Below are 14,600 nucleotides of genomic sequence, written 5' to 3' on the forward strand. Positions count from 1 at the left end.
TGTGTACCATGTACGTGCAGCCACCTTGAGAAGGGAGCATCAGATTTGGAACTGGAGTAACAGACAGTTATGAGTAGCAATGGGGGTGCAGGGAATCCAACACTGGTCCTCTGGAAGAGCAGCCAGTGTTAACTGCTGAACCATCTCTTCAGCCTCTTCTGTGAGATCTCACTAGGCATTTTCCAACTTTGTTTTTGTTTTGAGACAGGATTTCTCTGTGTATTCCTGGTTGTCCTGGAACTTGCTCTGTAAACCAGGCTAGCCTCGAACTCATGGAGATCTTGCCTGCCTCTGTCTCCCAAGTGCTGGGATTAAAGGCATGTGCCACCACCTGGCTATGTATGTGTTTCTTTTATTTTAATTTATTTATTTTTATTTTATGTGCATTGGTGTTCTGCCTGTATGCATGTCTGTGTGAGGGTGTCAGATCTTGTAGTTACAGACAGTTATTAGCTGCCTTGTGGTTGCTGGGAATTGAACTCATGACCTCTGGAAGAGCAGTCAGTACTCTTAACTGCTGAGCCATCTCTCTAGTCACATATGTGTTTCTTTTCTTTCTTTCTTTCTTTCTTTCTTTCTTTTTTTTTAAGGATTTACTCGTTTATTATGCATAGTGTTCTGTCTGCATGTATGCTTGCAAGCCAGAAGAGGGCACCAGATCTCATTACAGATGGTCTGAGCTACCATGTGGGTGCTGGGAACTGAACTCAGCCAGTGCTCTTAACCACTGAGACATCTCTCCAACCCCCCCCCCATCTTTTTTTGGGGGGGGTTGAGACAGGGTTTCTCTGTGTAGCTTTGCACCTTTCCTGGAACTCACTTGGTAGCCCAGGCTGGCCTCAAACTTACAGAGATCCGCCTGGCTCTGCCTCCTGAATGCTGGGATTAAAGGTGTGCGCCACTGCCCAGCCGGATGTGTTTCTTTATGTGTGTACATGTGGGCAAGGGTGCCTGCAGAGTCCAGAAGAAAGCATTGGATCCCCTGAACCTGAAGCTACAGGCATTTGAGAGCGGTCCTAATGCAGGTCTTCTGAGAGAGCAGGGTACACTTCTAAACACTGAGCCATCTCTCCAGCCCCCACCTTGGTTTCTGTTTTTTGTTTGTTTGTTTGTGTTTGTTTGTTTGAGATAGGGTCTCAATACGTATCCTTGGCTGGTATGGAGCTCACTATGTAGACCAGGATAGCTATAAACTTATAGAGATCTGCCTGCCTCTGTCTCCTTAGTGCTGAGATTAAATGGGTGTGCCACTGCTTGTTGTGGGGTTTTTTGTTTGTTTTTCTTTTTGTTTTTGTTTTTGTTTTTTTTTTTTTTTTTGAGATAGGAAATCTCTCTCATTGGGACCTGGGGCTCTTCATTAGGTCAAGCTGGCTGGCCAACAAGCTAGAGGATCCGCTTGTCTTCACCTCCCCCAAGCTCAGATTACATATGTGTATCACCACATCCAGCTTCTCATATGGGTGCTAGAGATCAAATTCTGGTCTTCGTGTTTGTATGGCAAGCATTTTTTACCAACTGAGCCACCTTCCCAGCACCCCCCCCCCCCCCCCGCGCCCCATTCCAGGGTGCCTAATGCCCACTCTTCTGACCTCTATGAGTACCATACATGCACATGGTGCACATACATACATACATACATACAGGCAAAACACTCATACACGTAAAATAAAATATTTTAGAAAGAAAAACTTGTTTGGTGTGGTGGCACATGTTTTTAATCCCAACACTTGGAAGGCAGAGGATGGTCTCTGTGAATTCCAGGACAGCCAGAGCTACATAATAGCGAGAAAAGAAAAAAGAAAGAAAGAAAAGATAAAGAAAATCAAGATGAGTTGTAATCACCAACAATAGGAACTGAATGAATTCATTCTGCTGAATGAATGAATGAATGAATGGATGGATGAATGGGGGCACCTCAGGAAGGGGGCTAACCAAGTAAAGTGGGAGCTACCGAACATCCAAGATGGTGTCAGAAATAGGGGTTCCTCCAGTCCCTCTTTTGGTCATATGCTGTCCTAGAAACACATTCAAAATGGCTCTTCAAATAAACAAGTCTCAAGGTGAGCTTCTGTTATTTTTTATTTAATTATTAAGAAAAATATGTTACAAAACAATATCATCCATCATATATTTCTTAATTTCCATTTTTAAAAAAATTAAAGTAATAAAAAAGTCACTTTATAAAATAATACAAAAGAGCATGATCAGTTGGGGGGTAGGAGGGACTGTCTGAGCTGATGGGCTCAGGAATCCAGTGCTTGCTTTGCCCTGGCTCCCTCCCCAAAGTGGGCTGGGGGCTAGGGATATAGACGTGGGGTGGGAAGGGTCCTCCAAGTTGTGGCAGGGCTCAGAGAAGACAGACCACTCCTCTGGCCAGGCCTCGTGAAGGCAGTGGGAGAATACAGGCATCCACACCCAGGTGGGCCCTGGGCGTGGCAGAGGGCCTGGAAGTAGAGGTGAGTTACCCTGGGACAGCCCCCTGTAGTCCTTCCTCCTCCAGACAGTCTAGTTTCCACTGCTCAGCATCCCTAGCAGCTTGCTGGGCTCCATCCCCTGCTGCTGGGCCACGGTCTGCACATCGAAGCCCATGTGCATGAGGAACTGCGCCACGTTCATCTCTTGCCCTGTAAACTGGTCCCTGATGGTAGGGCATGAGGGATTGCAGTGGGGCCAGGGGCAACTGTCTACCAGGTGGAAAGGGCAGCCCTTCATGGGGGTTTTGCTGGCCTTATGGCTGTCATGGAAGCTTCGGTCCCAGCAGTGCAGTGCCCGGGGTAATGAGGTCCCCTTCACCTGGACATCTGTCCAGTAGCTGTAGAAAGAACCAAGGTGGGGTCATCGAGACCATCACTGTCTTGTCTGGGGATGCATTTCAACCCCGCCACACAACTAGTGTAGTGGTTTGGAAGGCCCAGAAGGGGCTCATGGGAAGACACCTACTGGTTTGGGAGGGGCCTATGGGTGTATGGAATTAGTGTTTCACATGCAAGCTATCTAGAACCCAGAGGGGACACTGACCTCCGAATGATGATCTCATGTGAGAGGCAGGCGGGGGCAAAGCTGGCCCTGGTAGGGAGATAATCAGCCTGAGTCCCAAGCCTATCCTTTGCCAGGTGACCAACTCTTCTTTTGCTGTGTCTGGCCAGCCACTTATCTGTCTTGGCCTTGGCTCCAGTACCCACATGCTCCACGCTGACCCTTGCCCTTTGGGTCTCTAAAACCTGCTTCATGTACACCTCACACAGCCAGAGTCTGCTAGGCAGTGGCAGGAGGCTATCTTGAACACATGAATCTTTGGTCACTTTTTTTTTTTTTTTTTGAGGCTGGGTCTCATGCAGTCCTGGCTAGCCTCAAACTGGCTATGTAGTCAAGGATGACCTTGATTTCTTATCTTCTTCCTTCTGTCTCTCAAATGTTGGAGTTACACCAAGTCTAGTGAATGTGGTGCTGGGGATTAAACCCAGGGCTTTGTACATGCTGAGCAAGCACTATGCTATGATGATCTGTGAATCCTCTATTTTATTTATTTATTTAGTCAAGGTCTCACTATGTGACTAGGCTGGACTTGAACTCACAGAAGTTCACCTGCCTCTGCCTCCTAACTGACCTGTCCTCAAGACCATTTTTAAGTCAAATGGCTTGGAGGGACTGCATGAGACAACCCAGCCCAAATCCCTTGCACACACTCACTGCACATCCTTGAGTGTGCCACGCAGTTCTCGGCCCAGATTCTGGATGTATAGCCACTGGCCCTCCTGAACCGGCTGCCCAGTGAGATGCACATTATCCACGGTCAGCTGGGCCTCATCAAAAAGCCACTGTACCACGAACACTGGACCTGGGAGGAGGATATGGCTCAGCTTGGCCTGCCTGCCTCTGCTGTGGCCCTGCTGTGGCCCTCTCTGCTGTGCTCCACACAGCCCAAGTTCCTGTGTCTGTCTCTGTTATAGAGAAGAACTCCAAGCACTGAGCATGCTGGGTAAGCATGCTACACTGAACTACACCGCAGTCCCATTTCTTCGTTAAAGCCCACTCTCCCTCAAAGGACTCTGGAAAACCCACTATTACTGTGGTCTGGCTCTCAGGGTCTCTCTGACTTAGATTTGGTGGTGCTGTCCCCTGGCATGGGCTCTCACTACTGATGTCTCTTCTTGAGGACCCAGTGTCAGGGTAGCCTGGGATGACTGGTCAGTGACTGTATTCCAGTAGGAACAGAGAATGCAAAGTAGGGCTGGGGGACTGTTTGGTGGTCTCAGAAGAAAGCACATGAATTTGGAAGTCCCAGGTAAGTAGGAATGACTGATCACCCCAGTATAGGCATGATCACTTTTGTGGAACAGGGTAAAGTTTGCCTGTGGTCTAACCTCTTTAATTTCAGGACTGGTGCACAACTCAGGGCGCCCCACCACTTCCCAAATGCCGCAGTGAGCTGGCCACTCACAGCGCAGAGTCGGGTATACTTTGTAGCCGAAGAAGCAATTCCACTCCTCCCCTTCCTTGAACCGGCGCTGACAGTGCTCCGGCACCATCCCATTCCAGTACCTGCAGCCACAGCCACAAGTTAGACATTAAGACGCTACCTCACCCCAGGCCCTTTGCACTACGCAGGGTTATGGCATGGGAGCTGCCCCCAAACCACAGTACCTGATGCCACGGCGGATGGCCTCTGTGGGTGCACAGTTGATAGTATCAATGCAGTCCGATCGGCGATACTGTTTGTTGTCCAGGAACCAGCCTGAGTCAGCCAGGCCCCGCACCTGGATGGACGGGTAGCCCAACTCCTCCAGCAGCTCAGCCACGCGGTCTACATTCAACAGCACCCCGGTGCCCCCAGCGCTGAGGGAAGGCCAGACATGAGGCCAAGTGGCTGGAGAGAGGTGCTTACTGTCTACCCAAAGCCGGCTTAGCCCCAGCCCTAATCCTGAGCAAGGACTGCCTCTGAACAATGCATTCTGACTGCAAGCATGCTGCTCGTCCATGGGCAAGACACAGGGGCCTTTCTCCCTCCAGGTCTGGAGACAGAGGACTAGTAAGTTCTAAACACTGGCCCACAGCTAAGATTGGCAGGACACAGAGCTGACTCTCCTTCCCCTCTTTTTTCCTGTATCAGTTTTCTTATAACTGAAGAAAAAGATAAACTCCAGTGTATCAGGCCCCATCATCCAGTCCAGGCATGCATTCTCTGTTCCTACTGGAATACAGTCACTGACCAGTCATCCCAGGCTACCCTGACACTGGGTCCTCAAGAAGAGACATCAGAACACAACTGGCCACTAACCTACTATATAGGTGGCTGCAGCCCAACACCCTTGGGGTCCAGAAGCATTCTCTAAACAGTTTCCAGCACAAACACTCTGAAGCCAGACCTCTAAGGTGCTCCAAATGAGGCTGATCTCCCCGCTCCTGCCTGCGAAGGCTGGAGCCAGCAAGGCTCTGTGAGGATAGATTCGGGTCTGCAGGCAGTTCCCTTCCAGTTTTTCCACACATAATCCACACTACCCATGCTCCAGAGCTGCCACGACAGCCCCTTGTCCCCTCCATACAGAGACCTTTTCCCATGGGTGCATTCTGCTTACCTGCTCCCAGCCAACAGCAACACCTTAGCCCCACTCAGTCCTTTGCCCAGGAGCTCCCGCACCACCTCCTGGATGATGAGGGAGCCCATGAAGGCATATTCATCTGTAAGGAAAAGGGGGAGCGTTAGGTGAACTTGGAAACAGGACAAGGTCTCCTACTCCGGGAGGCAAGAAGAGGGGTCTGGGCTCTTTCCAGGGATGGGGCAGACTGAGGAGGGAGGATCAAGGGCTTGAGGTCCTGCTAGGGGGTCCCTCAGGGGCCAGGTGAGCCACAGACAAGCAGGAACCCTAATGCATGCTACAAAGAGGTTGAGAAAGTCTGTGTTTCCCCAGAAGTTTCACCACCCTGCCCTGTCTCAAGGGGCTGGGAAGCCAGGGACTCACTCTTCTCAGACTTGGGTGAAGCCCCACTCCAAACGTCACTGGAGCAGTAGGGGATGAAGCTGTAACAGGGATCGGGTGAGCCCGCCATGGCCCTCTGTTGCCCAAAGCTACCGTGAAAGACCCCCAAGAAAAATGCTGCCCAGGATGAGACCCTCCAGAAGGACCCCCTCCCCAGGAAGGTCCTCCTTAGAACGGAATCCCCAAAGAAAGGGACTCCCTAGAAGAACCATCATCCCAGGAAGGAACACTAGAAAGGGCGCCTCCTAAAAGAGGACCCTTAGGAGAGACCTCCCCAAAAAGGACCATCATCCCCAGGAAGAACCCAGACTTCCACCAAAAACTACCCCAAATATGACTCCCTGCAAAGGCCAGCCCCCAAGAATGAATCCCCATGCTCTAAGAAGGATCCTACAGAACAGGACTCCATGGGAAGGACCACTCCAGGAAAGACTCCCAGGAAGGAACCCCCGCCAAGGGAAATTCATGCTCTCTTACACCATATTGGCATTCCACCAGTGAGGGTTCTCCTCTGGCTGAGAGGATAGAATCCCAGTGCCTGGGGAAACAGAGGAAGGGGAAAGGCAGGGATGAGGGATTTCCTTCCTGATGACCTCAACGAGGGAAGTGGGTGGGCCCTGGTCTGAGCTGAGGAGCTAGGATGGATAGGGAATGGTGAGGAGATGGACGGACTTAGTTACCCAAGAAGTCACCATACCAAAAAGCGAGGCTGAGCTCACCATAATTTTAGAAACTCGGGCCTGGGATGGGGTTCCCGGAGTGAATGGGTCCTTCCTAGAGTCTGACTCTTCCGCCACTTCCCCCAGACTGGCCAGCCTATTGTGTGCTGCTAACCTGTGCGCGTGTGTGGCCAATCTTTGGAGCTCATGAGACGCCGCATGGTGCTGTATCTGGAGTCGCAGTTCTCTCGGTTGAAGCAATACCAGCCGCCTGCAGGCACAGGCACTCGGCTCGGTTCCGCGTCCTGAGGACCCCTCCTGCACCACACCGCAACCCCTGGAACCTACCTTCCAGAAAGAGTAACCACCGCCGACTGCCCTTGGACTCCTTCAGGTAGTAGCTGCAGGAAAGGCGCACAGAGTAGGCAGTCAGTTGGGGATACCTGCGTCACCGCCGTTTGCTACCCTCCACCCCAAACCCCGAATCCTCAGCCTTTTCCAATTCCGGTACCGAAAGGGTCATTCCACCTGTTGCCTGGAGCTCACCGCAGCCGCACGGGGGCGCCCGCGACCAACCGCAAGCTGAACTCAGGCTAGTGGAACCCAGCTGATTCCCCCGAGGTGGCGATAGTGAGGAGGGGGAAGGAGGGCCGCGAGGTCCGTGGAAAATTCCCACAGCCCGCCTCGCACGGGACCCGTGTTAACCCTGGCGCGGATGACAGTCGAGGAGAGGCGAACGCCCTGGCATTTGAATAATGAGAAATGCCAGGCTAGAGGCCTGTAAACAGGTGGGGGTAGGGGAGCGCGGCAAGATGCGGGGAGCCACTGTAGCGGTGTCACAGCCTTCCTATCAAGGCCCAGACTAACATCGATCAGCTGAGCCCGTGGGCACCCACAGTCCCTTCCGACCTCTCAACTTCACCTGTGTCTTCTATCTACTTCAAAGTTGAGTGCGTGTGTGAATGCTGCACCTGGGGCCTTCGGTCCCTCTTGGTCCCCCTCCTTGCTCCCGTGCTCAGATTCCTGACTGTCCCGAACCAATCTGGTATGCACAGGGGGAGCCCTGAGACAGGAACCCCCTGTCCCTCAGTGTTGCCTCTTTCTACTGGAGTCAGGGTCACATTGGGACTGCAGTCTCTTTCAGTCCGAAGACCTGAGCACAAAGGCGGGTGCACGGTGGCCATGGGGTCAGCACATGAGCTGGCCTCGGACCAGGGCTTCAAGAGCTGCCCCCTCCCCCACTTTGGGAGGCACCGAGCCAGGCCCTCCCCAGGGCCAGCAGCGCCGGACTCCCTACTGGAACCCTTTCCTCTGGGGACCAGATCTGCCATTGAAAATGGAGGGTCCAGCGCAGTCTCCGGATTGTGCGCGCGCAGGGAGGCAGAGGATGCGGGCACCACGAGCGATGGGACGGCGGCGAGCTGGGCGCGGAGCACCGGCGGGGCCAGACAAGCAGGGCCAACGGCCTCCCGGGGTCCTGCCCAGCGCCGGCCTTACCCGGCGGGGCTGCCGTCATTGCAGGTCACCGACGTGTTCAGTAGGAGGTGAAGGCGCAGGTCCTCGTTGAGCTGCTGCGCAGAGCAGGGGTACAGGGACTGTGCCAGGCTCTTGACTTGCGCCATAAAGCTGTCCATGTTGCCCTCCACGGCCGTGAAGTCCAGCGGGAAGCTCTCCACCGGCTGCCCGGCGCCCGGCGCCACCTCAGCCCGCTGCGGGGGCGGCGGCGGGGGCGGCGGCTGGGGAGGCTGCTGGCCACGGCGCCGCCAGGTCTTTCTGCCCTCGCTGCCCCCGACCCAGTGCAGCAGGCCCAGCAGTAGCAGCACGCGCACCTCTCCGCCCATGGCAATGTCACTCCGTCCTGTGGCCACCTGCGGAGAGCGGGCGGCTGTGAGGCGTCGGTGGCTTGGGGCGCCGGGCCAGGGGGCGCGCGGGCCACTGCTGCTCCTCGGCCCGGCTACCGCGCGTTGTTCCTGCCCTGGGCGGCGGGGCAGGCTCTCGGCGTCGAAGCTCTGGAGTCAGGCGCCACCGGTCTCCGCAGCTCGGGCTACGCGCGTAGCCGGCCGAGGGCAACGCAGAGTCTGGGTGCGCTGGCTCGGGCCCGCGCCAATGAGCAGCGGGGGACGAGCTGGGCGTAGTTTGCGGGGGCCGCGGCGGCCCGGGTGCCCGCGCGTTAGAAGTGCCGCCGCCGCCGCCCGGGCGCGGCAGGGGGGAGGGGGCTGCGTTCACTCTTTTCTTGGCGGAGGCTTAGCCTTTTCTTCCCAAACCACAAGCCTGACAGAGGGGCCTGGACTAACCCGTTGCGGCCGCCGGAGGCGCTCCCGGCCCGGCTCCGTGGGGGGCAGCGCGGCCGGGCTGGCCCCGGGCAGTTCCATTCTCCACGGCCAGCCGGCGCCGCTACCCCCGCCCCTCGGAGCGGCCCGGGAGCCGGGAGGAAGAGGCCTTTCCGCATCGGGGGCTCCCTGCCCGCTGCGCTGCTGCTCTGCCCGACGGGCCAAGGCGCAGGGTGCGAGCGTTCACCTGGAGCCGCCGGGGCCTTCCCTCCCGCACCCAAGCCCAGTGCATTCGTGGGAGACTCGCACTGGGACTCCCTCCGCACACCTCGCACTGCCTGGAGTCCTGCGCTCACCGTAGGTCCTCGTAGTTGCTCGAGCTGCGCTATCCTGCTGGTGCGCCCAACTGCGCTGCGCTCCCTCTCTGGCGCTGGCGTAGAGCCGCCCGAGACTTTTATCCAGCCGGGCCCCCGGGATCAAAGCGGCGGCGGACACAGGGCTCTGCGCCGAGGGGCCTGTAGTAGCGGCGCAGGGGGGCCTCTGCGAGGAGCGGACAGGTGGGGCCCAAGGCCGAGCTTTCGGAGTCGACCTGCTGAAAAGATCGGGCGTGTGAACTCAGCCAGCAGGAGAGTCTCCCTATCTTGTGCGGGTGCCGGAGCACCGAGATGTTAGGAGGCATGTGGGTCAGAGACGGTGCTGCTGCGACTTAACAGGGTTGGTAGGCCTTGGTAAAGTCCCTTGCTGCTGCACCCCGTGAAGAAGACCCTTAAGAACCTCTCCCTGCAGCCACTGGAGGAGAAGAGGGCTGAGGATCGGAGAAGTCGCCAGCTTGGAGACCTCCTCGCATCTGCCAAGTCATCTCACCTAATGTGCCAACCTCCTCTGCACATCCCAAGGCTGAGGTGACCAGCGGGAATGGAATTCCTGTCAGAAATCAAAACTGAGAGACAGCTGTGGCGTGCACAGAAGGCAAAGGAGATTGCTGCAAGTTTTAGGCCAGCCATGGCTACACAATGAACCTCTAAAATTAAATAAACGAATAAGTAAGCAAGGTCGGGGGAGCAGGGCAGATGGTGGTGGTAGTAGTGGTCGAACTAGATGCACAACACACACCCACCCTAGCTGCACCACAGCCGGCCGCTGGTTTTTCTTTACCTCTGCCTGATGTCTGGTAGGTAGACTTTTTCTAGAGACAGGAAACACACCCGCCTTTCAGGACACTGGTCCACACCTTAGGCAGGGCTTCTGCCGCCCACATTCTAATTCATGACAGGAGGAGCCTGCTTCATCTGGTGGGTACCTGCTGCACCTCCTAGGCTCGAATCCTAGGGAGGAGCCAGGAAGGATGCCACTGGGGGTCATCCTGCTGCTGTTCTCCTGGCTGAGTGATAAGCTGCAGAAAGCAAGCTCCCAATATACCTTCATATACAGCAGGCCAGCTATTCCAAGACACATTGATAGGCCAAAGAGAAGGCTGAACTGCAGAAGCCAAAATGAGGCTGCCTGAAGGTCGAGTATGCTGGGTCCACTCCAGGAAGAGAAAAGCACACATGGGTCCACTCACAGGCACCTGATGTAGATGTGTGTTCTGTTTCCAGATGGGAACTGAGCTCAGAGAAACTAAGAGGCACACCAAGCTCTGCTCATTCAGAAATTCACATTTGGGGTGGAGAGATGGCCCAGTGCATAAGAGCACTTGCTGCTCGTGCCAAGAACCCAAGTTCAATTTCCAAAACCTACATGGTGGCTCACAACTGTCTGTAACTCTATTTCCAGGGAATACAAAGCTCTCCTCTGGTCTCCTTGGGCACCAGGCACACACATGGTACACAGACACATGTGCAGGCAAAGCACTCATACACATACAAATAATAATAAAATAAGTGGGTTTTTTTTTTTTTTTTGCTTTGTTTTTTTTAAAAGAGGGCCAGGTGGTGGTGGCACACACCATTAATCCCAATACTCAGGAGTGGATCTCTGTGAGTTCAAGGCCAGCCTGATCTTCAGAGCTAGTTCCAGGACAGTCAAGACTACACGAAGAAACTGCCAAAAACAACACAAAACAAAAAACAAAAAAAAAAAAAAGAAAGAAAGAAAAAAGAAATCCACATTTGCTATCTCTCTATTGTTGGATCACTTTAGTCTGTGCTTGAGACTGGCCACAAACAGCAGTTCCATCAAGGCATACTGTCCTGGCCCGGAGCCATTTCCTGGTGGGAAGATTTTGGGCAAGGCCCGTGACCTCTCTCTGTGCCTCCGTTTCCTATTCTTTAAAGCGGAGCAGTGACCGTACCTCCACTGGAGTGTTGTTGTGGGATTACAGGAGCCCATGCATGAAAGTGCTCAGCAGGGTGGTGGTTATGATTGCCAAAGAAATCCCATAACAAGCCAGGGACACGCATATTCTATTCTCTGGCCTTTGCTGTAGCGTGATTTAGCCTGCACATCCAACCATAATGAGTTTGTGTTTGGTTTATTTAACACTAGTAGCCGAAACAAAAAGAGGTTCCAACCAAGACTCCCCTTGTTTACACCTCTGTCCTCACTCTCAGTCTTCCCTCTTTCTCCTTCTAAAGTGTCCACTGTGGCCCCTGTTTGCACCTCTGTCCTTTAGCTTACATAGGCCAATTTTGTCTTCCCCCAAGGCCAACTGTGTGAGTCCTCTGCACCAGTTTTCAGTACTGTGAGTGTGAGGAAGTCTCCCCAGAATTCGGGCCTGTTCAGTCCACCTATACCAAAACCAGAGGCCATTATAACCCTCACAATTGCATGGAAGACTCATCAGCATCGGGTCAGACACTGCTTCATGCTAACTTGAGTGGATATGAGCAATAACATGCAGAATAACAAGTGTTGGTGAGGACGAGAAGAAATCGGAGCTCTGCGCACTGCTGAGGGTGGTATAGAATGGTACAACTGCTACAGCAACAAGTGAGTGACTCCTCCATAATCAATAGCTTCACCACCTGACCCAGCAATTCCACCCCTAGGTGTAGTCTCCAAAGAACTAGAAACAGGCGTTCAAACAAAAGCTAGTACACAAGTGTTCAGAGCAGCGCAATTCTCAATGGCTAAAAGGTGGAAGCCACTCAAAAGGCCACCGGTGTGGTTTATCTCTACAATGGGATGTATTTCAGCTATGAAAAGAAAATTCCGACCTATGCTACAGTCTTAAAATGCTGCGCTGAGTGAAATAACCCAGACACAAAGGACATATACTGTATGGTTCCATCGACATGAAATACCCAGGATGGGTGAATCCACAAGGGCAAAAGCCCCACTGGAAGCTACCAGGAGACTGGGAAGACGAGGGAATTAAGGAGTGACTGTTCTCAGGCATGTGGTTTACCTTTGGGGTGATAAAAATGTTCTGAAACTGTGGTAATGGCTGCACACATTGTAGGTCTACTAAATGTTGTGGAGTTGTGATACTTCAAAGGATTAGGTCCACATTACTTGAATTTTACCTTTAAAAAAATCCAAAGTTTGGAATGGTGGTTGGGTGTGTCTGCCTAGTTCAGATTGAAAGTATGCCTAGTAGCAAGGGGGCCTGGAAAGAATCACAGACCCTGGAGCAGGGGCCTATGTATTTTCAGAGCAATAACTCAAGAACAGGACTTGAGGTTCTGGAGAGAAGGACGGAGTGGGGCAAGGATGCGCAGATGGACGTAAAGTTAACTTGGGAGCTGCAGGCCTTACCTAGGAAAGTAGAAGCAGTTTCTGGGAAGATGTCAAGATGGAACTTGTCAAGAAAGAAGAGCTAACTAGGGTCTGGGTTGAGCTGGTCTCCAGCACTGGGAAGGACAAGGGTAGGCAGAAGTCAGACAGACGCACATGGGTCCCATTTGAGACCCTCTGTGATATCCAACAGATGAGGCTGGGCCAGCAGGCTTAGCATGTCCAGCAACTCTGGACCCAATTCCCTTGCCTGGATGTGGGACTGGCCTCCCCCTGAATCTATCCGCAGCCCTCAGCCTGCACTCTTACCCAGCTCCATGGTCCAGCTGCTACTTCCCGCTGTCTGGGGCCCAGCTGTTATATACTGGCCTCAGCCACCAGGCCTTACATGGCCATCTGGGTAGCTCTGAACTCCAGCTGCTGGCCTTTGAGGCCTAAGTGACCAAGAAAACTGGGCAGGCTAGCCCATTTTCCTGTAGCCTGCACTGAGGGGAAGTTCTGAAGGATTAGCTAAGATCCCACCTCTAGCTCTCAGTCTGGGCCAGGGCTCAAAGCCACAAGGCTCCTGAAACTAAACCTCTTTTCGTTTCCCCCAAAGCCTTCACCTCTTTACCCCTACACATTAGCGTATTCCTCCTTGCCCTGAGGAAAGCAACTCACCAGCAGCAGTGGGGTGGGTAGCTGAGAGTCAGATGACCATCTTAGCCTGAACTTGAGAGTGTGAAAGGGAACAGGGACATTGGGTCAGTCCCAGCCTCCTCAAGGATGATAAGCTCTTCTGCTTGACACTGGGGACTTTTCTCTGAGACTTTCAGCTCTGGCTCTTGGAAAACAGGTGGCCATCTGTAGGCAGTATGTGAGTAGTCTTGAAGTCACTTGGCAGAAAGAGCTGTATCCCTGATCCTAGGAGTCAGTTCCTTCATTGGGAGCTTGAGAGTTCTTAGAGCCAAGAACTGAGGCCCTATTGCCCCTCAGTGGTGAACACAGCTGTATAGGGGTGCCCCAGTGTGAGCAGCTCAGACCACTGAGGTGCCTTGGACCCTACTGATGTTTTTGGCAGTACCTGTTTCAACCAGGACCTCTGCAGCTAAGGGCTGCCCTGCCCCACTTCTCTGCTTGGCAGACAGTCCAGTGGGAGGACCCTGTTGGGTGCTGGCTTGCAGTGACATGGCTAACTCAAGAGGGTCATTAGGGTGTGGCCACATTTCCAAGCTGGGGAGGAAGGGTGTAGTTCTGGGAGGGGCTCTCTGTTTATCTGCGGAACTTCTTGGGGTGCTTCTGGAGCACCCTGAGATGCCTAGTATAAGTCCTGACGGTAAGGGCAGAGTTGCTATCAGATGTTGTAAGAGACATAAGCTGGTACCAAAGCCTTAACTGTCCAGTTGCTGGCCCCCAGGTGCCTGAAGCAGTAGGCTCTACAGGCCAAAGAGGCTGGTTGCCATGTGACCTCCAGCTCCCTCCTTCCAATCCTGTGATCCTTGCACGTGGCCTCTGAGGAGGCAGAAACAAACCCTCAGATCTTGCCACTGGGAACCTTTCAGCGCTGGAGGCTGCGGATGCTTCTCTTAAAGGGCTATACCACTTTTAATTCAAAGCAGATCCTTAGAATAGCTGTCTAGCTGTTGGCAGGGGAAAGGAGGAGGGCCGTGGCCTGGCAATAGAAGGAAGGTATCCTCAAAAAGGATGCTGAATTCGTTCTCAGAAGTAGTTAAAGCACAGAGGCAGAGGTAGATGGGGCTGAGGAGCAGATTCAGCTCCTCAGCCACTTTCTTCTTTCAGTAAAGGACCCTAGAGCAGCTGGGAGGAGGCCTCTCCTCTCAGAAGAGACAACTAAGTCTGAACAGGTCCCCAGGCAGTGCATTGATTATTCTGGCAGCCTGACCCATGGCAACTTAAGATATTAGGTATACTTAATGATCTCTTTTGCATATCAAACAGGACCTGAGATTATTACTTGACCAGGTATCTGCCCTGCCTGTAAGCCACTCACTGAAACATGGACAGCTCTGAGCACC

The 14,600-nt window shown here is 53.4% G+C and overlaps 1 protein-coding gene across 3 annotated transcripts; it reads right to left on the reverse strand.

Moving 5' to 3' along the window:
• Positions 1 to 2,061: 2,061 nt before the first annotated feature.
• Notum (notum, palmitoleoyl-protein carboxylesterase) lies at positions 2,062 to 9,331 on the reverse strand. 3 transcript variants are annotated; one of them, XM_036198424.1, is made up of 12 exons: positions 9,264 to 9,331; positions 8,135 to 8,505; positions 6,986 to 7,038; positions 6,813 to 6,908; positions 6,456 to 6,516; positions 5,961 to 6,019; positions 5,577 to 5,679; positions 4,645 to 4,836; positions 4,442 to 4,542; positions 3,691 to 3,838; positions 3,019 to 3,066; positions 2,062 to 2,812 (listed from the first exon to the last, which is right to left on the reverse strand). In XM_036198424.1, the coding sequence occupies exons 2-12, from the start codon at positions 8,476 to 8,478 to the stop codon at positions 2,506 to 2,508; spliced, it is 1,512 nt and encodes a 503-aa protein (XP_036054317.1). In that variant the 5' UTR covers positions 8,479 to 8,505; positions 9,264 to 9,331; the 3' UTR covers positions 2,062 to 2,505. The 3 variants fall into 3 exon arrangements, with proteins under 3 accessions (XP_036054317.1, XP_036054318.1, XP_036054319.1); XM_036198425.1 differs by having other exon boundaries at positions 9,236 to 9,306; XM_036198426.1 differs by lacking the exon at positions 9,264 to 9,331 and having other exon boundaries at positions 5,961 to 5,998; positions 8,135 to 8,844.
• Positions 9,332 to 14,600: the final 5,269 nt, after the last annotated feature.

Source organism: Onychomys torridus, chromosome 8 (assembly GCF_903995425.1).
Source record: "Onychomys torridus chromosome 8, mOncTor1.1, whole genome shotgun sequence".
Classification (NCBI taxonomy): Eukaryota; Metazoa; Chordata; class Mammalia; order Rodentia; family Cricetidae; genus Onychomys; species Onychomys torridus.